At 40.2% G+C, this 26,922-nt stretch overlaps 1 protein-coding gene across 21 annotated transcripts in view; it reads left to right on the plus strand.

The window, feature by feature from the left end:
- Positions 1–26,922, plus strand: part of SOX5 (SRY-box transcription factor 5) — a 651,142-nt gene that overhangs the window by 473,008 nt on the left and 151,212 nt on the right. For 19 of the 21 annotated variants that reach the window (XM_065683868.1, XM_065683903.1, XM_065683877.1 and 16 more), the window contains 2 exons: positions 11,968–12,054; positions 25,743–25,915. In XM_065683868.1, coding sequence (XP_065539940.1) covers positions 11,968–12,054; positions 25,743–25,915 — 260 coding nt within the window. The remainder of the gene's footprint in view (positions 1–11,967; positions 12,055–25,742; positions 25,916–26,922) is intronic. The other 2 variants (XM_065683961.1, XM_065683984.1) reach the window with 1 other exon arrangement.

The raw sequence follows: 26,922 nt of genomic DNA on the forward strand, positions 1-26,922 counted from the left end.
GGGGATAGCCTTTTCAGTTTTCTACTGTCAATTTTTTTAATCCTTTTAATGGTTTATTAACATTCCAGATGAGTATTTTTATGGTTCTTTCAGTGTTATCATTAGGTTCAAATTTTAATAGGACACATGTACTCTAGGAAGTACACAGGCAATCTGATGACTGTAGCCCTTTCACTACAAAATTATGTCAACTTATAATTTAAATAAATAGCTCCAGATGATTGAAAGACATACATGGTCTTACCTCAATTTGATTGATAACATATGACTCTAAACCAACCAGTTCCATGATATGTCAATATTTTGATGGTCTTTAGTATTATATTTTCAACTTTCAAGTGTATTTGAACTTCCAGGTGGCTTACTGGCTGGTTTACTGATTTTGTTTGGATGTGGAATTGACTGATTTGCCTTCATATTTACCTGGTTTGCCAGGACAGCTGAAATACAGGGTTTGCATTTGATGGAGCTTATTTGTTATATGTGGTTTATTAATTGAGTAACCTCAACTAGTAAATACATGTGTACGAATGCCTGTATTCATTATTAGGATCAGAAAACATTTTGGCATATTTTTTTTCTCCTAGCACTAACAGGTCTGAGCGCATCATTTAAATGGGTGCAGGCATTTTCATTTAAGGGAAAATTAACTTTTCTTCCATCTGCCATTGTTCTCTAAAGAGGATTGTAATACGGTCAGTGAAATGCTAAGAAGGTTAAAGAAAAATTATGTTAACCTCAAAGGGAATGTCTTATTTATGGCCTAACCTTGTAATTATCCTGCAAAAACAAATAAGAGGGGCGGGAGGAGCAAACCTTTCTGCCCAACTTCCACCTCCCCTTACTCTCTCTGCCACTCCTGACTAATGGCCATATCTGGATCCAGCCCTCCCCACCTCCTCTCCGCTGACATCATAAATTACCCAGATCTAAATGGACAACATTCATTAGCTGTGCACTTTACAGAAAGAGCCAGCTCAGGAGCTAAGCACTCGCCCATTTTTATTAACAGTTAAAAAGCTCCTTGCTGTCACGGAAAGGGGAGGTTGGAAGAGGTACAATGGAGGACAGTGCCACAGAGCTAATAAATAAAAATAATAACTATTACCATTGGTTGAGTGACCCGGGGAGAAGAGCACTACCAAGCCATTTGTTGTTCCCTTTCACTTGTCAACAGCAGTGGCTTAAAAGCCTTTGCCATTGTTCAGGGCCTAATAGCACCTGTTGGGAAGATAGGAAGACAGCTGTCAAAAAAAAAAAAAAAAAAAAAAAAAAAAGTATAAAAAAAAACCACCAGGGTGGGGGGAGGGTGGAAACTGATGGTTAGTTAAGTAACATGCACTTGGGTGCAGCTGCAGCAGGACATGTCACGGTTTCCATTTGGAAGTGTCTTCCACCCCCAGCCAGCCCAGCCAGGCACCAGAAGTGCCCCAGTGCTGGCCCATGGGTGCCCGTTCTGAGGGCAGTGATAGTTACCCAAGAAAACCCCAAACCCTAAACCAGGCTTCAGCAGTGGAAGTTGTGGCTTTGTGCCACAAGTGCTTGTTTCACTTGCTGCTTTGTTTCTCTTTTTATTACTGTCTTGTATTGATAAATAAGTCTTCTCTTCCCTCTTTGTCAAGGTAAAGGCCACATGTAAGGAGGGCCAAGAAGTAAGGAGCCCTGGGTATCAACAGCTATCTTTGCAGCTGATCATCTGGAGGCCAGAGCTGTGTACTTTTTGGTGGAAGGAAATAATGATTGCAGCAAGGGCTGAAAGACAGGCTACTTAGAAGATTGTCTCCACAGCTTCATCATATACAGTGCTTGATTTTGTCAGTTTGAGGAAAATGATGATCACTTCAGGACTCATTTTTTTTTCCATTTAAAAAAAAAAAAAAAGTTGCTTTGAGATTTTTGTGTAAGAATGCTGTAGTAATTGCATGTGAAGGGTTACATTGTTGCTGTTGAATTTAGGATTTAAGAAGTGGAGTGGTTGAGATTCAGAAGGATTTCCTTGAAATTCTAGCCAAACACTGTAGTTCTCAGTTTATGTTTTATGGTTATTTAGATTATAGACTTTTTTGCTCTCTTGGGGTTTTGTTTTAGGTCATTCTTGAGAAAGCATTTAATTACTTAAAAAAGAGACACGTCAGCACAAAAGATCTTTTCTGTCAAAGGATAAACCATGGAATCTCTCTCGAACATCTTTAATGATGTGTCAATGCCCATAAAAAGTTACTGTATAGTCGTCTCATTTAATGCTTTTTTTAAGCCCTCTTGCTTATTAAGGATGTGCTGAAGATTGGATGTAAGGAAGAAGTTCTTTACTGTAAGGGTGGTGAGGCAGTGGAATGGGTTTGCCAGGTTGGACAGAGCCTTGGGTGACATGGTTTAATAGGAGGTGTCCCTGCCCATTGCAGGGGGGTTGGAACTAGATGATCTTAAGGTCCTTTCCAACCCTAACTATTCTATGATTGTATGAAAATTAGCCGACCAAAAGCATTGCCCTCTGTTAATATTAACAAGATATTATGGCCTTTTAATTAGAAACTGGCACTGCTGGCAGCACTAATACAAAAATGTATTTCAAGGGACTATGTATTCTAGTGGAGTATCTCTGTCCAACTGAGACAGAAAAAAAGCCCTGAAGTGAAATGTAATGGTATTTAATTCCAGATGTCTCTGTTTTTATGTTGTTGCTCTTGAAATAGTCTCTGGAAATATTAAAACATCTTTGTGGTTTCAGAATTTCAGTGAAGCTCAGGCTTGGTATAGTGCCTCCTTCTGTCAACTGACACAGGTTTTTTTGCGGGATGGACCACTCCTGAGAAAATCAATTCCTTCTTTCATTTACAGTTGCCTGGAATTAAAGAGGCATTAGGAAGTTGCAGAACACAGACTGACAAAATTCCTTTCTTTCAGGCGTAAGAGAGGGGTTATTTATTTTACTGTTACCCTTCTTTTCATAAGGATTCCTACAGGTGTAGTATCAATGTAAAAGGAAAAGGTTGCTGCTGAGGTGTTTGAAAGTGAGTTACTCCATTTTATGTGTTAATTTTATTTTTTTTTTTTTTTTTTTTTTAGTATCAGGAAAGCCTGGGGACATTTTTGAAATTTAACGTACCTTTTTTAAGCTTGGTAAGGCTAAATAACTTGGGTTGTCCTTACTTGTTGATTTAATTAGGGGTGAAGAAGACAGTGGTAGTGGGAACTCGGGATCATTCTAGTGATCATGTATGCTGGAAAAGATGTTCTAGCAACAGTTGCGCCAGTGAAATGCTGCATTTGGCAGAATGTGTTCATCATCATCTCTTTCAGCCAACTCACTGGCCTGGATCTCCAAAGGCAGTCAGAGCCCAATTCTTTTCCAGAATGAGATTTATGCTCCTAAGTGCCTTTGGGAATCTAGAGCACTGAGTCCCAACAAATTTCAGTGACAAAAAATATATTGTCCTGTGCATGGCATCCAGTGCCATTCATAGTGCCTCACAGCGTGCCCTTCTCTGGGAGACACAGTAACTGCTGCAGAAATGGGAAAGGCAGAGACTGAGTCAGTTCTCAAACTGGCCATACCGTACTATCTATTTGCAAGGACAAAGATTTAGATGGAGGATATCTGAGCAGTGACTACAAACTACACTGTTCTGGTGTTTCTTTAGAATAATTAAGGGGGCTGCAATTAAGGCAGCCGCATCTCCATACAAACCTGCAGCAATCAGCAGTGGCTCCAGACTTAATGTGGAAGGCCACATTCATGGAGTTGTGAGTGGAGGACACCACTGTCTAGCTGCATTGGCACACAAATATGAATGCCACCTCCCCCGAAGAGTGGAACAGGAGGCAACTACCATATAGGAGCTTGCAAATCAAGATTATTATTGTTTAGAGGGTAATCGATGTACACTTAGCAGCCTTCATTGAGTCTGTTGTCACTAGGGTATGTAAGGCAATGGAGTATGTACTCTACAAGTTAGCATGCTGGAAATAACAGAAATTGAGCTGGAATTCCCTGTTGTTTCTGAGGTGAGAACAGGGATGCAGTCTTGTTCCCTGACTCAATGCTATGTTTCTAAAAGAAGTGGTTTTGTTGGGTATGCAGGCCTCAGAAGGGCTTTGTGGACATTTTATTGATGTGGGCATTGTCAGTCCAGAGGAGTGTATGACAGACAGACTTTCAGAAAGACCAGAGCTTTTCATGTTCTGAAGGCAGATTCTGTACCGAAGCTGAAATAAAGGGAATGGAGACAGAGAAAATCTTGACTGTTGCCTATGTAAAGCCAGAATGAACATAGACTCTGCTGCTGGGTGACTGAAGGACTGGCAGAAGGGATTACATGACAGGCTTGATTTCTTTGCATTGTACATGTCATATCTGGAATGTGAGACTGACTGCTCCTGGAGCAGGTGCCCATTTGTGGAAACAAGACAGACTGAAAAGTACACAGCTAACAGTGCCAGTGCCAGTGCATTCAGGTGATGGAAACTATAAAAATTTCAGACAATAGCCTGACTGTTCCTGAGGGTGTAGTTGAATGAGATGCTGGTTTTGGCCACAAACCTAGCTTAAGAAGTCCCCATGCCCTTTGCCTGTCCTGCTTAGCCATGTGCTCCTACCTTGTGCTGTGGTTTGATGGCTCCTCGCTTACATCCTAAGGGATAATTAGTTCAACAACTGGTAGTATAGTGTATCTGAAGATTACTCTAACCTTTTCTTCCTAATAAACACCCTTGTTAGGTAACTTTCTTGTAAGACTGGCAGTATGCATTGGTAAGCAGTTGTAAAAATAACTGCTTGTATATTTGTAGATAGAGTAAAATGTTTTCAGTGGCATTCACAGATTGCTGATTTTGATTTTAAAATCTTGGATAATTTATTTATTGTGCTATGGAATCTTTTCTGGCTATGTGAATAATTTTTTTTAGCACAAGAAGCAGTATGCTTGTGCCAGAAATCACAATAAAAATGTCTTATCATTCATACAGTGTATACTTCATTAATGCAGCATGATGGGTATTGCAAAAGAGAGCCAGCAAACTTGAAAACAACTGTTGTATTATTAAGCATACACAAAACTATGCAAGTATGTGCAACAAGAATACTATAGTAACCTGATGTCATTGTGCACCACAGGTAACTATGGTCATCTGTGGATACAGAAGTTGATTTTGTCCTCTGAAATAAAATGCTGTGGGAGCTAACATGTGGCTGGGGTAGAACTGGAGATTCAAAGAGCAGGAAGGCTGGATATCCCTCCCAGAGAAAGGAACTTTTTAGTAGGTTTGGAAGCCATGCATGGACATATGTAGCCCAGCTGTTTTCTGCACAGTGGTTGTGATGGAGCGATGTAGCAAGAGTTATACTGTGATGTGCTAGCCAGAGTACCACAGCATCCTCATGTCTCACTGAAACTTGACTATTTCATTCGGCTTTGTTATTTTGTGCCCAAAGACCAAGTATTTAAAAAAAAAATAAATAAAAAATACCTAAAAACCCAACCGCAGTCTGCTTCCTGCCCAGTCAGAGAAGCCCCTGTAGGTCTGCACTTAGCACCACATTTTTGTATATCACACCCAAGCAACTATGTCCTACATTTGAACGATATTTACATTTTATAGAGGTGTTTTCTCGTGTCTTCTCTGAAAGTTTAGAATGCTTTTAGACTGGTGGAAAATTGCAGTACTTCCTGGAAGGCAAGAGAAAAATGTATGTTGTGTGGTCTTTGATTTCCAAATTTAAATACATTCTGTGTTGTGCCTGCTCATGATTCATAGTGTCTTGCCTAGCTGCAAGTAGTTCCCTAAAAGCATGATTCTGTTGATGGAGAACCATATGCGTATGCAGATGCTGTGTGTCTATGTAACCTGCTGATACCAACCATTTCTTCATAATAGTTGCTTTATTTTCTTTGCTATGAAAATTGTTTCTGATTCTGTATAGATAAGACCTTAGTAATAAAAAGTGGGTGCATAAAAAGAGAAATTTCTTGTGTTTGTGTATGTACTTGTCTGCTCTTTTAACGGAAGAGTGGAAATCTGCCCTTAATCTTGTTTCCTGATTTAAACCAGAAAGGGTTTATTGTGGAGCGCAGAATAGAGTGCCAGTGGGGTGGCATGTTGATGGGTGAGGGTTGTAGAAACAGTGAGTGGAGTTGTGGCCAACAGGTGTAAAGTACTTATGACCATGGCAGAAGAAAAGGGTGAATATTGGATGCCAGCTCGCTGTTTGCCAGCTCTGTCATAGTATAAGGGAAGGTGCTTGCCAGAAGTGGAAGGTGTATCAGCCAGTGCTAAAGTTTATTCATGATTGTTTCTGCTGACCAAATACTCCTTCCTCTGGGAATGACATGTGTTGGCAGGGAACGTCTGGTGGTCTGGCTGTGTATTGAGCAACTCCTGGCTTCTCTCCACTCTGCTACACTTCATGTCATCATCCTTGCTGAGGCCAAACATCTTTCTTTTACTTTGTTCTAAGGAGTCTTTCATCCCAGGACAAAGCTATTCACAGTAGTTACAGGGAAGGGAGCACTTCACGCATCTCCTTGAGAGAGCACCCATGCTCAGTCACCCAGACACCATGCAAGTGGGAGGCTCCAGGACTCATTGTTCCTCTAACTTGTGGCTGACTTATGTCAGCCTCCTTCCCTTTTATCGTAGTTGTCTCTTCTTTGTAATGTCAGAGCTTCTCTTTTCCCTTTCCTTTTCAAATATGTCTCTTCTGGAAGTGCCTCATGTGGAGACCCCCCCATCCCACACCTTGTTACAGCATGATGGCTTTACATGTCTTTCTCTGGAAGCAGGCAGCTGCGTGAGACTGGGGTTTGCTTTTAGTAAATAATCAGCAGGAGCAGAAAGAGGTAATAGGAAGAGATTTGGCAGTGAAGGCTGTTCTAAGCTTTTATAAGTGGATTTCCAGGACTGTGACCCTGGAGCATGGACTGAAAAGAGCTACCAGAGAGGTTAGGCCTGCAGGGAACGCTGTGCTGTGGGACCGCGGTTTTTGGAAGGCTGCTGAGGCAGGTTCAGGTACATGTGCATCTGGACTGCCACTGAATTGAAAGTAGGATTAGGTCACTCCCAAAGGGGAGTTACAATGCCTGAAAAATTAACACAACTTCTGGAAGTAGACTAAATTAAATAGAAGTCTAGCAGACAGTGCTAAAAATGGTGCCTCTTACCACAGCTTTGTAGCCTTGGTCACTTCCTGGAAACAAAACGCTCTTTTCTCAGTCTGAAAACTTTCCATCTTTGAAGGGAATATGTCAATGAAGCTGTGTTTAAAAATCAAATACGTAAGTAGAGGGACAGTGGCATGCTTGTTAGCATACAAAAACTTAGACTCAGAAGCAATTTTATGTTCATTTACATAGATGCTTTGCTTTCCAGTAGTCAGAGCAATTCAGCATATGTATATGCGTGCCCAGCCACGCACAGATTGATGCACATGTGCACATCAGAGCAGCTAACGTGGGACTGTGACACCACCGAGAAAGTGGTTTAATTCTATGTTCTGAAGGCCTGCATGAGAATTACTGGCTGCTGGCATCAGCCTCCAGGCCTCATTGTTGTAGATGAGGGAGTCAGCCTCTGTGGTGCTTGGCATGGGAGGCAGGGAGGGAGGGAAAGGAGGGGGAGGAGAGGAAGGGCGACAGGGCTGGTGGGCCCCAAGGAGCCAGCATGCTGCTGGCACACTTGGGAGGCTGTTCACCAGTGGGTGCTGCCATACGCACTAGTGCAAAGCAGCACATGCAAGCAACAGAGGCAAGGGTGATACAAGGAAAACAAAATGCATCCTAAGTATCTTTGGAAAGAGCTAATGACTGATAAATATGTTGAATAGAGATGGCAGAAATAATTTTTGCAGATTAATTTGTATCTATTAATTCAGTCAGTCTTCTCTCCAGCATTTACTTAATGATTCCTGTTACTCTTTCCATCTCATTCTTTTTCTCTTTGGTGTCCTACCCGTAATCCTCTTCTGTAACAACACTTAACACTTTTCATAGTGTTGCTGGAACAAAAATGTTTCCCAAACATTAATGAATTACTGTTCACAAACAAGCCCTGAACAACTCTTTTGTCGATGTATTCATACTGTGCTGTGGATAGACTTGGAACTGTATTACTGTGTGCCTTAGGACCTGTGTTGCCAGTAAGTAATGGGGGGTATTCTTAGCTCAAGTGGGTCTCAGAAGAAGAAACGGGGATAATCTTGGGCTCCTCTCAAAGACTGAATTAGGAGACATTATGAATAATTGTGATACTCAGAATGGCACAGCACACCCATGTATAGTTTTTTAGGACATAGAAATACAGATTATCATAATACATAGCTGTCCTGATGCATATCCAAAATCTGTCACAGTATAGCTCAGAGTTTGGATGCAAGAATGTTCTGGTGAATCCAAGAGGAAAGTAAGTTGTTGGAGAAGGGATCAGAAATAGCAGTTCCTGTGCGCAGGCCACTTTTCCCAATTTCAAGCTGCACATTATATGTGCAAGCATTAGAAGTTTTACTGACTTCCTAATGAATCCAGAGAACTAGTGCTTTGCAAGGAAGATACAGTGTTTATTTCTTTTCTTAATTTGGGACCATTATCTTCCCAATGAAGTCTAAAAGAAAACCTGAACAAAAGATTACTTTGTTTCTGTATAATTTATGAAAGCTCTGCAGTTGTAACCTTATAAGCAGTTATTTAAGATGTGTAAATTTCAAATATTTTTTTTAATGGTGTACATAAATGACATAATAAATGTCTGTTTCCACGATAGTATGCATAATGTACTTCACAAGCAGTTACTGCAATGTGATAGGTGGGGTATATGAATAGCGTATTTTATGTAAGTATGTAAGTATAATATGCTAACAGTATGTAACAGAATTAAACAAGCTGTAATTTAATACAGCTCTTTAGCTCTACAAAGCTTTAGGGGTGGGGAAGTATTGTCTTTCAGAATTAAGGTTCTTTTTAAGTATTAGCAGAAGGACAATTACTTGTTCATTCTGTATCAAAATTCTGTTGAAGTGCTTTATATAAAAATTGCAGTCCAACTCAGGGGAGGTTTGAAACGAAGTTAGTACATCAATTAAATGTGATTACATGGGTTTTTCTAATGGGAAAAATCTATATAATATTATTTTAAATAGTTAACATACAGTATTTCAACAGGGGAAGCGCTGATTAGATCACTACAATCTATTTTCTGCCACCAGGATTGCTGAGGGGCTTATAATTGTGTTAAATTTTCATATTACTCATATTCACACATTAATGAACAGATGCATTGTTACTATTGGGATTTTGCCATTTGGCCTTTCACATCTCTAATCATGATCTCCTACTGAGATCTTTACCGTTCTCGCAGAAATTCAAGGCATTGATACACGGCCGTCCGCCGCATTCATTACTCTCCGCTCGTTTGCCGCAGCAGCTCTCCCGGCACCATCACCGGCGGACTCAGGTTGCAGGGACACTCATTTGTAACTCGAGTCCCGCGGCTGGGGACTCTGCCGCTAAGGCGGCGAACTGGCACTGACAAAGCTACTGTCACCCCCCTTTTCCCCTCTGCACCTCGCTAAAGTAACCCCGAGCCCCGGCCCGGCGCCGCTCCCCGAGCGGCAGCAGCGGTGGCTCGGCGCGGTCCGGCTGCGGCGGGGCGGGGGCAGGCAAGGAGGCAGGGAACCAGGCAGGGAATCAGCCCCGGCGCAGCATGGCCCTGGCAGCCCCGGCGAGCGGCTACTGTTGCTTTAACGCGGCAAGTTGGACAGAAGACTTCTGTTCCTTTACGAGAGCACCACGGCGAATATTTTGTCTAGCTGCAGGGGAAAAGCTTTGTCGCGGGCTTTGCTGACAATAGACTTAAAAGTAAGGCGGGCTGCTTTTGGTGCCCGGAGGCTCTGGAGCCTATTGTCAGCCCCCAGTGGATTTCTATGGCCGCATTCCTGCTTTGCAAAGGTTTGTTAGCTTTTCCTGACTGACAGCCCTCAGCGGCGAATACCTAATTTGCTCTGGCCTGTTTACAGGCTACTCGAGAATTTTGTAAAAAAGCGGAAGGAAGAAAATATAAGGAAAGAATAATAATAAAAAAAAAGGAACAAGTGGCGGCGTTTATTTGACGTAGTCATATAGGTTTGGAAGAACGGCTCCCTTCATAAAGGCTCGCAGGGGACGTACAAACTTGAGTTGTGCAAGTGCCGACAGCTCGGGAGCATCTCCGCATGGCCAGCCCTGGCACGGAGATGTTCATTGCACCGCGCTTCTCCCATCCCTTTCCTTCGGCTTCAGTGGCAGTATAGAGGTTCTAACAGAAAACTTGCGCTCAGGCAGTCAATCCCGGTGCTCGGGTGCGCGGTGAGCTCACGGAGCAACCAGTCTTGCGAGAGAGTCTGCCGCTCGTAGAGCAGGAGCACACGCGTGTATAGGAGGAAATTGGAAGGTTGCGACGTGTATAACAATGTTAGGGGAGGGGGGAATCTCCCCTGCTGCCAATGGGACCCGCTACTGCAACGCCGGCAAATGAGCGGGGGTGCTGCTGGAAAGCATGCCCCCGCCGCTGTAGTTAGTTACGCGTTACTATTACACTGCGTGAGGCTCGTTTAACGGGAGTTTGGGCTCCTTCGGGTGTGAGAGGTGCTTTGCAGAGGGAGAGAAAGGCCGTGAGTGCCAGCAAGAGCCGGCGAAACTCTCAAACATATCCCCCCCTTCGGAAAGCCTCGGCGGAGCTTCAAGGTGTGGCTTCAGAAAAGGGAGGCGGAATTAGCCAAACAAGATAATGAAGGTTGCTCGTAATGGTTTTTACTGTGGGGAAGATTAACCAGTTGCTAATAATTGTATGGTCTCTAGGCCAGACGGTCCCTTTGATAAGTTAACATGTACTCCCTTTATGCTCCTGGTAGGGGGTAAACAAATGCCTGAACAAATACAAATACACATAAACACCAATGTGGAGAATAGCAGTATATGTCTTAGATCCAGATAATAAGTGTGGGTATTGTTATTTAGATGGCGCATACTGGGACACTTATCTTTTAGTACACTCCATTTTCGAACTGAATGCAGTGCTAATCGTGGGATTGAAAGCTATTGTAATTGTGTATCCATCTAAATGCTGACAAGAATATACAATTACATTGTTTGGAATTGAGTTTAATGTTCTCTGAATTTTATTAGCATTTATATTTACTTATACATTAAAATTCCATACAAAGAAGGGTCAAAATACAAGAGTTATAAATATCAGACCTATCCACACCCTCGCTGCATTTTGCCTGAAAATACTGAACAAATTTATTTTATTTTATTTTATTTTATTTTTAAAGGGAGCGATAGAATCTGAAATGAGCAAATAATGGGTTTCCATTCTAAGCAGTGCCTTTTCTCCCTCTGGATTTTGCAATCTTTTAAAGCTTTTTTCATACCCAACTTTTTATTATTATTTATAATGTGCGTGTTACCGGAAAATCTTTCCACAGTATGCTTACCACCACACGATGTTTAAACACACATTATAAAGTGGATGTGATTGTAAAGGCTCAGAGGGATATAATTACATGTAGCAGATTTAGGAGCTAATTCTTTGCTTCTCTCTCTCTTTCTCTCTCCCTCTCTCTTTACTCTGCATTTTATCAACATAATTATTTTTTGACTGCAGACTAACACCCAGACATTGACAGGCATCCATTATAGGCAGCAACTTGTTCACCAAATTGAAAAACAATGAACTGCAGGTTTATATGTGCCCATTGTCATACAGAATTACCGGGGCTTTGTTCCATAAGAGGGAAAAGCTAATGGTTTTGAAACAGCAGGTGACAAAACACTTTTTTTTTTTTCCCCTCCCTTCTTATCAGTTTGTTGATGAAGTCATTATGAACTGGGGCCCAGAATAGGGTTGGCCTTATTTTTAGCAGATAGACTTTTAATGAGTTCTATTGTGAAGACACTCATGTTGATTTGCTTCCATTTCTTTCCCCCCCCCTTCACTCAGAAACACCCAGTATTGAAAAGCTACTATCAAAGGACTGGAAAGACAAGCTTCTTGCCATGGGATCAGGGAACTTTGGAGAAATAAAAGGTAATGCTGTTTCCATGCTAAAGCAATTTGAGAATGAATATACAGATATCACTGGCTTTAATGGAACTTTGTTTGCTTCTCTTCCCCTCCCCTTGGAACATCATCATTTGAGCTTTAAATGAAATGTATGTTCTCCATCTGTGCTAATAGAAATAAATGAAATGGTATATTACCCTAAGTGAATGAACTTAAAGCTTTTGTTGCATATATCGGTCTGTGTTATAAGAGAACACGTCCTATTGCAGGATTGGGGAAAAAAAAGAAGTCAATTCACATATCAAACACAGGCTTATGTGGTATCAGAGTATAGCAGAGCTCAGCTTCTGAAATCTGAGGCTGATCAGAAGTCCTTTTTTGAATTTCTGGACAGATTTTGGTGATGTAATTTTTTTTTATTTTTTTTATTTTCTTTGCACATAAGAGGAAAAAAAAAAGAGTAAAGTTTGTGTAATGATACCTCTAGGTACCAAAATTAGTCAGTGCAGATTTTAAAACACAGCGTACAACATCTGTGCACTAAAGCATGTTCTTTTAAAGCCGTACTCCAGAAGGAAAATGACAAAATTTGACCACTCTCCAGCAGCAGTAGCTTTTGCTTTGCCAAGATATTTCCCCATTTTATATATGTGAGGTCATTTTAGGGAACCTGTAGTTGTTTGTTTTCATGCAGTTTAATATCTTAATTCTTTCTCGGTGCTTGTGATGAGGAACTGACTCAAAATACATGTGTGTCAAAAATTTTACTTTTCAGGGCAGCCATTATCACTCTGAAAGGAAACAGTGACTCTGAATCTTCTCCCATTTATATCAGTGTACATCTGGAGTAGCAAAATTGAAGCCAGTGTTGTTCTGAAAATGTGAAAGTAGAATGAGATTAAAATTAAACCCTTCTTTTACTAGATTTGATTTCTCTCAATTATTTTTGGTTTGTTTGCTTACTGATGTTGTCCCTGATTGCTAGATCCTCATTTAGTCAGGCTCCCAAACCTTGTACCTGACAGGTTTAAGGGCCTTCTGTACAAAAGGTAGGCATTATTCAGTAAAGAATACGTGACATGCTCTCAGAGGTTAATGTATTGCTCCATGTGCAAAGATAGTATTGTTTTGATTAGATGTGCCTTCCCACTTATCACCGATAAGGCACCAGCATTAGTTTGCACTAGTGCGCTGACTTACACAAGTAGGAAAGTATGTCTGTTGCTTCTCCCTAAGAGGCTGTAATTCAAAAATAGGTATTTATTACATATGTAGAATAACTTTATAACAGAATGTAGTGCTTTGGCCCCAAATAGGCTGAATTATTATTATTATTATTATTATCATTATTATTATTATTATCATTATCATTATTATCATTATTATTATTAACAGAGGGCCAAACCTTGGGTTCTTTCTTTCCACTGAGCATGCTTGCTCCAAGTACATAAAGCAACAGGCCATAAGGAGGTAGGGTAGCCACTGGGCTTGTCTGTGAGTTCTGGTTTTGAAAAGCCTATTGTTTTAAAATACCATCGTTGTCTGCCATGAACTGATGAATCTTTAAGATGTTTCAGGCCAAAAGTATACAGGCAGCTTTCATATACACTTTTGGGTGTGTAGTTCAGCAGTTCTTGCATGTTGTCTGGAGCCTCTTTAACTCTTGATATGCCAGAGCCTATAGAAAGACTCCAGTGATTCTCCTCTGCCTTTGGACTCGGTAAAGCTGCTCTGAGAAGTGCTGTGCACTGAGGAGGCAGTCTGTTCCCGGTCTCTATGATCTTGTTCTGTTGGAGGGCAATCTTTTTTTCTCCCTCCCTCTCTTTCCCTTTCACAAGCTAAACTTGAAAGCAGCAGCAGCAGCAGCTATAAGCTAGCACGAAAGAAATTCAACAGTCCTTTCAGTCTTGCCCGGGGGGAGGATAGGGAGCAACAGTACAGCCTCAAAGAAGAGTTTTCTTCGCTTTAATTTTTTGTTTTTTAGCTTCATATTTTGAACACAAGTCGAGTTATTGTTCTGCAGCTCTGTTGAAAAGCCTCACATCTGAGGCTTTTTAGTGCAACTGTGGTTCTGTGGTCGGGGGCATGGTTATTAGGTGTTTGGATCAGGTTTGGCAGTAAGCTGTGAAAACAGGCACTGGTTTATTTTTCCTACTGACTGCCGTGACAGTTGCAATTATTGTCCATTGTTCCTAGGTGGCTAGAAAGGAGGGAGGATACAATAGAGCATTGCCCTCTGGGGGTAAATGAATTTGACTTACAGGTTCTTGGGGGGTCAGGCAGGCTGATTATTTAGTGGCCAGGAATGCGGTTTTCATGGCACTGCCAGCCATGAGCGGCCAACAAACAATGGCTCAGCTGTATTGCAGCTGTATTTAGTGAGGCAACATGAAAGGTGTGCAAGTTGAGCTGCTTTATACTCGCAAACGCGTGTACAAACACACATATATTATGCTAGAAAATGTTTTTTGTCCTTCTATAGGAATGTGGATTTATTAAGTTTTCCAGTTGTGATTTTTTAATTAACTTGCCTCTATATTTGGCCTGGCAGCTGCATTTACCCCTTCCTCTCCCATTTCTCTGTTAGTGATATTTGGAAACCCCGCACAAGTAGTATCTTATTAATACCCCCTGGAATGTGGACGGCACTAGAAGCTGTGCTGCCCAACTGTCTTATGCACTGAATCGTTTTTTCCATTTAACCGTTCAAAACTTCATTGTGTTTTTCATTAGATCTGGGGGAGTTTTAGTACGTCATGTGCTAAAGGCTCTGCACTAGGCTACATATTGTTAGTGCCCAGGTTTGTGTTACTGAGTTTTATTCTAGGGGAGAGATTAAAAGAAAGGTAGATGGAGTGGAAGACATTATTTTCTATTAGTGTTGTTTCCTTTAAATTAGAGAGCAGTAATATTTTATTAAAGATAGGTGAATTGGTGAATGGCTGTAGGTAACCAGACTCTCATGGTTTGTATTCAGTTGTTCCTTTTAGTGGCTTTGTTACTTTGGGCAGCTACTTTAAGCCTCCTGTTCTTCATCTGCATGGCTATAAAATGAGAGAACCATTACTGTGTATCTGCAGAGGCCTAGCTGCAAGCTTCAGAATCACAGTTACAAGGATCTGTATTTCATTCCAGGGCTTGACTGAAAGGTACTGCAAAGGAATACTCTTATATTTAAAATAGGACAAATTCTAAATCCTTTCATATCTGTAGAAAGTTTAGGTCAAATGCCTCTGTTTTATTTAGAGAGGTAGTCTGGGGTTAAATAAATAAAACAAGTTTGGCTCTGGTGATTTCTTAAGAAATTTTGGGTTTAAATCTATGGAGTTTTTACTCAGTTCAAAACAAGTCAGTCTATAATAAAACCCCCAAAACATGCCTTCAAATAGAAATATTTTAAAATAAAGCTGTAAAACTGTGTATTGAATTGGTTAAAGCCTGTTCAAACTTACTTATATCCATCATATTCAAGAACAGGGCTCAAAAGGCCTCTGGATTATTCATGGATAATACAGTTTATTGGATTCAGTGGAGCAGAGAGAACTTCAGGTCTCAAACCGATCACCTAGAGGAAGGAAAATTACACCCCCTTTCTGCTTTCAGCGTAGCTGCCTAATATATGTGTATCACAGGGTGAAAGTGGTTGCTTTCCTCCAAAGCAATGTTAACCAGCTGCAGCAGATGCAGCGTGTAGGGCAGGCCATGGATAGGAAAAGGTGTAAGAAGCCTGTTTCCACACTCTTCAGGGACTGTGTCCATCCCTATACTTGGAAAATTAACACGAAACTTCTCTCACACTGGTGTTGGGCCTCATCTGAGCAGACTTCACAGGATGGTTCTGGCCCCCCAGGTGCACCATGAGGTGCACAGTCTGGCTAGTGCCAATGTGAGTGAGGCAGCTTTAACCATTATGAGAATGCTTTTTAAACCTCCCCTGTATACACAAAGCCTTTCTACTAATCTTGTCCATCTCTTGCTTATCAGGAGTTGTCAAGAAACAATAACACATATTTTATATGTTCTCCACTTAGCTAATTTTGAATAGGTGTGTGAAACAAAAGGCTAAACTGACTTGTGTTTCCAATCTGTCTGACGCGGTTTTCTGTTGAAATGAAAGCATTGTTAATAGTGATTGTGCCTGAGTCTGTCAAGAAAGACTGGGCAAGCCTGAACCTGATACTTCTTTTTGTTGTTGTTTGAAAATCTTTTCCTATTGTACAGGTTAGTTCCTAAACAACTCAGGTGAAGAGTTTTCTGCACTTACTGTGAAAGAGATCCTCATTACGGTAAAATCAGCTCTGTGTTGTATCCACTTAAATCTAGATGACTCCAAAGACTATTCTGGAGTAACCACTGATTTATGAATGTAATTGAAAGCAAGATTAGCCTACCAATTCTAATCTTTAATGCATGATAACACACACATTTGTTGTGTGCCAGAAACTGGGTTCCAAGTTATGTGAAGTATCACTGCAGGTATTATATCAAGCTGTTTGATGTGCAATAAAGCTGTGTTTGCTGAAAACTGATTTTGCTTCTACGCTCAGAAGATGGAGCATGAGAGAGTAGGCAGTGAACAGTCTTACAACTGCCAATAATGGATAAAGAGAAATAATCCATTCAGCGATACTATAGCTCATCAGAGCCCATGAATTAAAGACATATGTTGTGTAGATTCAATGTATGGATTAAAACGGATAATCTGGTAGGTGACACACAGAATCTTGAGATAAGTGGGCTATGCAGATTCGGTATATGGATTGTGATGGATAATTCCATTTAAGTAATGCTGGACAAGTTGAAGACAAGTAAGCTTCGGGTAGTGCTCAGGTTATATGCAGTAATCCAGTGAGTGACACTTTGGATCATATAATCTGTAAACTGAAGAGAAGAAAGCTGGGGATTCTGCATTTAGATGTGGACAGGAGGAAGGAGGGGGAAAGGGAGAGAGATTATTCATGGGGAATACACTGGGTTTAAACCTTTGACTAATACAGCACAGATCCCCAGGAGATGTGTGAAAGCTGCACACTTTCTTACGAGCTGTGTGAATTTTGCATTTGCAAATTAATGGTTGAAAAATGTTTGCAAACTTGTGTCAGATGTGGATGTTTTGCATTATTTTTTGTGGGTAGTATTGTATTTGGAGTGCGGAGAGAAGGAGGGTGAGAGTCGTAAGTGAAGGAGGTAAGATGTGTCTGGTTGTCAGCTTCTGACTGTGATAAATTCAATATTTATTTCAATCTACTTAGTATCATCTTCTCTGTTTATTTTTGGGGGTGTTTAATAGTAGCAAATTGCTGACAGTGAGCTTTAGTCCTTTGTTAATATTTCAAAAGGTGGGGGGGAGGGGAGCCTGCCCAGTGGCACACAGGGAAACCTAAGTTTTGAGAGGAAGTTTGGCAGCTGCCAAATAAATAGTGGAGGTTGATCATAATGCAATGTGATACTCTCAGTCTGCAGAGAAGTAGACAGTGCCAATTGAGCCACACCAACACAGAACTTCCTTCAGGCCAAATGAAAGCCTGGAATGGAGATTTTGGCTGGATGGAGCTGCTTCCATTTGACCCTAGAAAAGGAGGTTAGTTGAAGGTAATGGAAGGGAGGTTGGAGGAATCTTTTTTAAAGCATCAAAAATGCAAAAAATACGAATTTATGGCAAAGGGAATTTGGGCTGGTTTGAATTTATTTTTTAATTTTTTTACACAAAGATACTTAATCAGAAAAAAATCAGGTTCAATTTTAACAACTTTTGTTTTTAACAAGTGATTATTAATAGGAAAAATGGAATAAAATTGAACTAATCAAAGTAGCAAATACCAGTGGCTTTATTTTGTTTGAACATAGAAGGTGAAACGACTATATTTTAAAATTGACCAGAGGATTGGATTACAAAAGGGACCTAAAGCAGTTACTCTTTGTACTAAAATTACTTGAAAGACATGCTGATAGAGATGAATGTTGCTGAGCTACAACTACCAGTTTGTCAAAACAAACCAAATATACTTACACGTACATATTTTTTACTGTTTTTCCTGCTGCTGCATGAAATTCCAGCAGCAATGCTGTTTCTCTAGCCCAGTTCTAGCTTGTTGTCTAGACAGTAAAACAATGAATAACCTCGGAGAACTAGTCTCAATAAAAACACTGTCTATTCCTTTTGTAACCTTGACAATAAGTTACTAACCAGGTTGAATACCAAGCTTTATTTGCAGTCTACTGACAGCAAATAAAGAATTCTCAGTGACAACTTCTTTCCAGCGTTGCGAAATAGTAATGTGCTGGTCTGTTATAGGCAGACAGCTAAGTTGTTGTCCCCGCAGAATATTAGTTCTTGATGGTAGTAATGGCAAAAGATGGTAATTGTTCATCGTTTGTTTTTATTCATTCTGCAAAGTCTTCCACTGAAACCTAAAAGATTAAGACTGTCCGTATGCTGAAATAAAGAATTTCCTCCTCACTTGCTGTTCTAAAAAGGATTTTTATTTGTCAGAGAAGATTCATTACATAAATCTGTAGGTACCGGCAAATCAGTTTGAATTCTGGGCTTTTTCTTCACTTGTTTCTTTTTCTGGTGGCTCTGGCTTGCTGAGTAAAAAGCAGTCAGAAAGTCTTCCTTTAGTATGCTGACTTCTCATAGTAAAAAGCAGTCAGAAAGTCTTCCTTTAGTATGCTGACTTCTCATAGTAAAAAGCAGTCAGAAAGTCTTCCTTTAGTATGCTGACTTCTCATATCAATCAGATGAAGTAATTTAATTTAGTAAGGTAGGTAGTTGTAAGTGATGGCAGTCATTGTGTAGTAAAGTTGTCTTACATACGTAATGAAAAATGCCATGTTTTAGATGTTTATGTCCTGGCAGCTCTAAGATTTACTGGCCTGAAAAGCTATGTGCCAGTCCGTAATAAAACACTTTCTGAAGTATTGATTGGGGAAACATCAAGTGAGTTTGCACACGTGCACAAGCCCATACCACATCCACCCGCCAATACATAGCAGCAAGTACACAATTTAAAGTATAAACTCATTGCTTGGTCATAAACATTTGATATTTCTTTTCAAAGACAGGAGAAATAAGAGTTTAAATTCTGAACTTACCTCAGCCAGTTAGATCTGTTTATCAGACTATGTTTCCTGAAGGCATGTAACATCAGCTCCCCATTGCCTCACATGTACGACTTTGGGCGACGTCAGCAGCACAGCTGGCTGTGCAGCAAGGGAGAATATTCCTCTTTAAAAGTATCATGTTATAAATACATATATATATTTTAGGGGGAGCATGGTACAAAGATTAGTTTTAAGTAGATGACTAGGTGACTTGTCTATTTTACTTTCCTGATTTACTTACTGAGCAGAGTAATGTTGCGTTTGGGTTTGTGATGTGGCAGAGCAAAGTTAAAACTGGGGTGGGGAGTGGAGAAAGAAAAGTAGTTGATAAAGGGATGAGAATGAAGCGCTCAAGAAAAGGTGCTAGAATAAAACCCTCAAGAAAAGATACTTGTTTTTTTCAACTGCTGATATTTTTATTTATTCTTTGGATAGGGTAACGTTAGTGCTGATAGCAGTTTAGTTCTGCTGAGGTCAGTTTAGTGAATAGGCTGTTCAGTTTGAAAAGCCTCCTTCTCAGCTCTTTTTCAGTTTTGTATCAAAACTGTTAAGTCCCTAGCTTAAAAATCACACTGAAAAAAACACACCTCTGCATGAAATGCTTGGAGGTGGCTCAGTTTTTAGCTGATGTATAGGTTGTAGCTATGACCTCATCACACTGTTAAACCAAAGTTGCACAGAAACTGTATTGTGGCATAGTTCCGTTGCTTGGTGAGGTGAATGGCATCAATAATTGCTTTATTCATAGGGTCTCTTTTGTCTAGAACCCTACCTGTTACCAAACTAGGTCAAGCAAACTTTTAATTATGTATTTAACATGTGTCCTGTTAAAGTCAGTGGGGAAATTCTTGGCCTTGCTGAAGTAGTTCTACTGGTGATTTGAGTGCGGCCAGCAGTACAGCAGCTTACAGTGAGTAAAGTTAAGAATGGCTTTAGGCAAGTTTCTAAAAACTTCACACCTCTCTTTTCTCTTAAAAAAAGTAACAGAGACCCCTGCCTTTCCGCCTGCTCACAATCTTTGAGAAGATCAACTAGCTAATGCTTTGAAATTAAAAATGCTCTATATTGCGTGCTCTAGTTGTTATTATATATCTTGATGTTATTTGAATACAGAGAACTTCAGAATACTCTTATTTCCATTTCATTTTTTTCCCCTAGAAGCTTTGTAGATACAAGAGGATTTTTCTTCTTTTGTAACCATAGTTAATGATGCAGACGTAAAACAATATTATTGTCTCTTCCAGGCTTTGTACTTGCACATTGTTCTCTTTGCTTTTTCTTTGAAAGACAGATGCTGACAGTTCAAAAGTTATTTACGCAATTACTTTGACAGTAAACTGACTCAGGGGATAAATTTCCCTTTTTGGGTGTGCATGAGTGTGCACGTGAGCACCCCAATTGGTAGCATTCCTTGCAGTTTAATTGAGACCTGTCAGAGGGGTTGAACAGAGCCTCACCACGTCTCTGCCTCTTGCAGAATACGCTGGGTGCCGTGCAGCTGCGAATGGATCAGTAGGCTGGCTGCAAGCAGACACTCTCATTGCTTGAGCATTTGCAGCAAAAGCTTAAAATGCCTGTTAAAGAAAATATTGGCTTTCCTAATTTCTCATTTACATTCTCATTCTGTCTAATAAATTATAATAAAGTATTTACTGTTTTGATCGCAAAAGCGGTTTCTCTGCCTTTTTTTTTGCTTTGGTTCTGTTTTGGGTGGATATGCCAAGGTTTCTCCTGTTCGTTTTCTCACTTTAAGTGTGTCATTTGGTCATATTGGTGTCTTCATTCTAATGTTTATTAAAATGTTACTGTCACTGCCAGTCTGAGACTGTGAATCAGAACTAAGAATGTGTAATAGTTTATTTCACATTTGAGTAAATTTCTTTTACTACTTAAACACTATTATGGATAGTGTTGATCTGAGATGAAGTTTAGGTTTGGCGATACAGAATGCCACTAATTTGAGTCTTCTTTTATTGCCATCTGCTGTGGGTGTTGCATCCACAAACATGTTGGGTTTTTTTTTCTTTCTGAATCTCTTTTTGTGGTGATGGAGAATAAACTGATGCATCTGGAAAGCATCTTTTCTTGGGCCATTCACTGTATCAGCCTGTAGTGTATACTTTGATGCAGTGATGGAGTATAGAAAAAACAGCATGAGCACCTACAGCAATCCTTTGAAAGGCAGGTGGCTTGGTGGTTAAAAGATTTGTTAAACATAAAATGTGCAATATCTGTTTGTTGTGGATCTGATGATAATTAAGAGTAATTTTTGAGGCAGCCATTAATGTAAGCCACTCTCCTTTTGCTCCTCACTCATTACCAGTGTGAAGTGCTCTAGCTTGCTGTCAAGTTGTACACTGCAATAATGGGCACTTGTTCTTTCTCCCAGCCATGCTGCAACTGTACGGACAGTGCATGTAGAGTACAGGCCACCTCCAGAACCATTCCCGACTCTGTACTACTCAAAGAAGCTCTAAGTGAGTTTAATAATGAAGTGGCTGAAGGTAGCTGCTGGGACTGGTGGCCTTTACTCACTGAGATTTGCACCCCATCCCAAATTCTAGCAGTGTTAGCAGTCATATGGATAGTTCATTAATTCCTGAGTAGCGTAATTTAAATGACTGTCTTTATGCGGTTGATGGTGTAGCTATTTAAAATACTGATGCTTTTTGCCCTATAAGTTACAGGATTCTTAAAATGGAAATCCCTTAGCTGACAAGACACTTCACATGATAATAAAGGTTTAGGTCTCACGAGGGTTAACAGAGAGAAAATAATGCTAATAGCACAGAAGTCCACCATCCTTGCCTGCCCACAATCTACAGCACCTAGAAAGGGATACAGAAGTGTCAACTGGTGCTCTAACTGCAGCTTGTTTTAATACATCGGAAAAAATTCATACCACTGAGTGTGCTTGTGTGGTGACCAAGCTCTTGCCCTCAGCTGACCATTAAAGAACTAGCATCAAGTACCATTTGGCCTTCATTTGTTATGTAAACTAAGTAACTTATGAATGGCAGCTGTGAAATGGCTGTTTTGTTGGCCTTTTTCATGAAAAAAAAGGTGTGCTAGGTAATAGGGATAACATAAAAAATACCAAACTTAACCTAAATGCACACGCTTTGAATTGTGATCAAGATAGTCTCATTCAAGTACTTGTTTTTGATCTTCATACTTTTATAAGCCACCAGTTGTCTGCAAGAAACCTCAAATCTATTTGTAGTTCATCATCAGTGGGGCTTATACAACTATGTGGGTAAAGCAAGGGGAAATTTACCCCAAAACTCGCTGTCTCCCAGTAGGCCTACACATCTGATCTCTCTTGCCTCTGGTTTTGTGCAGGCCACTTGAGATTATGGCTGTCCAAGTACTTAGTTAGCAAGGAACGGTATCTTAAAGAATTGAAATCATAATTATTACTGAAGTTATTGAAAGGATGGGCTAATCACATGAAAATAAAGTACCTACTAAGCCATGTTTTCCAGAAATTATTCTCCAACACCAGGTATTTTTTTCAAGTTGACAGTGATAAATTCTCCCTTTTGGGTTATTAACAAACTGAAATTACTTACAAAATATAATGCAAGGTGGCTGCCTTTTGTCAGACTCCACGCCATTTTTTTAAGCCAAAGGAATTATGCATTCTACTTACTAAATTAGTATCTAAAGCACACCCCCTTCAGACATCTCAAATTGTCTTTAAAAACTGAGTCTGGCAGATTTCTCCCATGTGCCACAGTTGTGGTGTGCCTCAACCTCCAGCTCCTGCAGCAGTGCTTCATTGCCCTGACCACTTGCTCTTAGCTCACCCAGCCTTTGCTCTCATTCCTGCAATTCAAACAAAGCTGTTGTTTTCCTCGGGAAGAAGGTTTTTGCGCCTCTCTCGCTAAATGATACTGGCTAAGGAACCGCATAAGGCGGGTGGCCCCGCGGGTGTGCATGTGATCCGTGTCGCGGTCAGGGCAGAGGCATGTTCTGTGCTCTCTTTGGAGGCGCAGCCTGAGCTTTGCAGCGCAGGGCTGGATATCAACATCTCTTTTTTGCTGCTGTCGGTAACTCTGTGACCCCTTTGTCTGTCAGTTTACACATATGGAAACATTTTTCCACCTTTCAAAGGTGTGGTAGGGATTAATTTAACTTTACAAAGTGCTTTTTGATTCCCAACTGAAAGCTACTGTAGGAGCTCAAAACACACTGATGAACCAGTACTGGCTGAAGATCTTTGATGTGTGTCAGTGTATTTGTCAAACCGTTCATTTGACAGTGATTTCTTTTTGCTTACCCTAACTTTAGGACTAAGCCAGTCTTGTGTGTTCCTTCTCTCTAAGTCCTACTCCCCTCCTTCTCTTACACCCACTCACCCTCAGTAAGTTTGGAATAAAATATCTGCTGAGTAAATAAATATTTAATTTTCAGATGTTTCAGTGTGCTCAGCATGTTATACTGCCAGTATCTGCCACTATGCTGATAGTCTTCATTAGGGGAACATTACAGTGAACCACCATGCTAGCCACAGACAGGGCAAGGAAGAGACTGCCTTCTACAATAATTCTTCTATGCCACTTGGAAACACCGCACCCTTTTTTCTAGGGAAAAACAACGGAAGCATGGAAGAGTGGCGTAGATATTTTTGGTCAATTGTATGGCCAGGTGGCAAATGCACTAGTTGTAGCAGTTCTGTGTCTCCAGTGTTTGAAATAAAAATATAAGTTAAAAGTGGTTTCTTCAGCAGTGTTAATATTTTAGCACTATCTTCCATTCTTCCTCACAGCTTTTAACAGGACAGGTTTAAAGTCCTATGGTTTCTGTTTCAGTGTGTTTCTCAAGATTCCAGCTTGTACCTCAGGGTTGTTTGGTTTTTTTTTTTTTTTTTTTGATACTGTATCTGAGAATATTCTGTTGTAGTTCTTTGTTATATGGTGAGAATATTTTCACATAAATCTCTAGCATCTTAATAAAAAGTTAATTGAGTTGCATTTCCTTTATGTGAAAATAACTGATTCTTTGTGGTTTCCCACTTGTGTATGGCAGTCTATAAATGTACTTAAGGGCTTGGGCTTGGCTAAAATAGCAAATGGGATGTTGCTTGGGTGTGCAAGGTTGAAATTAATTGAATGTAAATTAAACTATCAAGCAGAGAGCCCTAACAGTGCCACCTCTAAGGCTATGGTACAGTCTTCCAAAGAAAGCAGTAGATGATTCACCATTTCAGACATTTCAATCCAATCTAGAAAGCTGTAGTAAATATATTGTAGGGAACATTCCTGCACTGGCAGGGGGGTAGACTAAATGAGCTATTACCAGTAGCTCTTTTCCATGTCTGACTGATAGTTGGCTAGGAATATGTTTAGTGTAGTCGCCAATTTTTCTTTTTTCTTTTTTTTTTCGCTTGGAGAGCAGTGGTGACATTGGCAGAAGAATGCTTCCTGTGTTAGAGAAAGGTGTGTGTGGCAGGGTGGTCCCAAAAGCAGGCTGTTTTCAGAGGAGGAATAGACACTGACAGCCTGAATCCTTTCCTAAGGCTTTTTTAGAAAGGGTTTCATAGGATCTGACTCATGTGAGAGGGTGTGGTGGTACTGGAGATATCTGTGGATTAGCTGCTAGACATATTTTCTGGTCTTATAAATTCAAAATCAAATGATGCTGGGTATACTAACAGTGCCATTTTTTGTTCTAGTGTATGATTCAGAGCTCATTGATTTTTCCTGGATTTTTTCTTCCCTTCCCTTGCAACCACTGGCCTTCTGGTTGGAAGGAGAATTTTTTACAGAGTGATTATGAGAGCGAGGTAGTCAGTTATTCTGTCTGCTGAACTCTCCTGTAAAAACCATCTAATGATAGTACAAATGAGAGAGGAGATGAGTTGTGTTTAACTCAGTTTTTCTGGTATGTTTATGCCAGGCTTTTTCCTTTAAAAATACTCAGCAGTGGCAGCAACAGCCAGAGTAGTTATTGGCAGTTCAAATACTATATAATTTCATCCTAATCAGGGCAGCTGTAGATGATATAGCAGGTAGTGAGTGAGTACCTGACAGCTGTTGTGTGCTGTGCTGGTAACGGTGAGAAGGCCAGGCGTGGGGAGCGGGAGAGTTATCCTGTACCCAGGAGACTTCTCTGCTTCCCCTTGATTGATGTTAATACACACCTTACAGTTTCTGTAGGCATCAAAAGCAATGATAAGTCTTTGTCATCAGTTTCTGACAAAAGCGTAATTGCTTTTCAAAACAGGAAGTGTTGATTTTGATCAACACTTGTTTACCCATGAAAGGTAAACAGGGTTTAAAATTTGAAACTCTTACAAAACAGGCAGGATTTTCCCCCCTATTAATCTGATAAAAAGGCAAAAAACCCCAAAAAAATAGATGAAAGGGCAAAGCAACATTGAAGAGCAACACCAGATCAAAGCCTGTGTACAGAATTATCCTCCATGGCTCAGTTTCCTGTAGAGGGACAGGTCTTAATGCACAGTGTCTTGCAGTATGCTGCTGCATTTTGCTTCTAATAAAACTTTGCTTATGGTGAAGCTGCGGAATAAAAACCTGGCTAGCTCTGAATTTCCTCTCGTCTCTTTACCATTTTTTTTCCTCTTTTCACCATATGATGCCCAGGGACTCCAGAAAGCCTCGCTGAGAAAGAAAGGCAGCTCATGGGTATGATCAATCAGCTGACCAGTTTGCGAGAACAGCTGCTAGCAGCTCATGATGAACAGAAGAAACTGGCTGCATCACAGATCGAGAAACAACGCCAACAAATGGAGCTGGCTAAGCAGCAGCAAGAACAGGTGAGTGATTATTAGAGTGGCTTTCAGCTTAAATAATTTTCTTCCCAGTAGTTTATCTTTTAGGGCTGATACTATCAAGTTTGTTCTCCACCCAAATTTTTTTCCTATTTATTTTTTTAGGTAAAGTTCGAACAAAAACCTATTGGAAGAATGCTTCAATTTGCAATATATAAAATGATGCTCTTTGTTTTATAAAGATGAACCTTCCATTTTGGAGCTATTATCTTCCAATAGTTTTTTTTTTTTTTTAATAAGTGTAAATAAGCATGCAAGTTCAGCCCTTCTGAATAACCTTCCAGTGTTGCTTGAATTCAGTGATGCTGAACAGGTATAAAAGGAACAAAATGCAGCACTTGGATTGTAATGTGAGAAATGTTGATTTTGCCAACTCTGGAAAAAAATGGGGGAGGGAAGAATGTAAAGTCCAGTGAACAAGTGTGACTTTTTTCTTCTACATGCGAGAGGCTTGATTTTCAGCTCTTGCAGATATGCCCTCCACTGAAAATGCAAATGTTTTCACATGTGAACAGTTCCAGTGTGCATGCATGGATATAACATTTATATCATTTATATCCTTAACATTTTATACAAGAACATAACTTTTCTAATAAGTCTACACCATGCAAGTTTTAACAGAAATTAATGTCCGTTTTTGTGCCTGAACATGAGCAGAGAGAGAATAGACCATCCTGAAAAAGTCCATCCTGATACTTCTTATCTGAAAGCATTTTGGTCTTCCTGATCCTTAATTTCAGCTTGTAATGAAATTTGAGTTTATATAATAGAATTGCAGTTATGTGAATTTTATTAAGCTCACAGAATTCTTTGAAATCTCTCGTAGTTGTTATACTTCAGTGGTTATGTTGTACCAAGCAAGTCTGAAGTTTCTAATCCACTGCTGATATACTCGGGCATTTTAGCCTTGCTTTTCCCTGGTTTTGATTATTTAAAAGCCTGATCTTAAATGCTGTGTATTTTGGCCTCACACCTGAAATAGCACATAGGGA

This window comes from Lathamus discolor, chromosome 1 (genome assembly GCF_037157495.1).
Source record: "Lathamus discolor isolate bLatDis1 chromosome 1, bLatDis1.hap1, whole genome shotgun sequence".
NCBI lineage: Eukaryota > Metazoa > Chordata > Aves > Psittaciformes > Psittacidae > Lathamus > Lathamus discolor.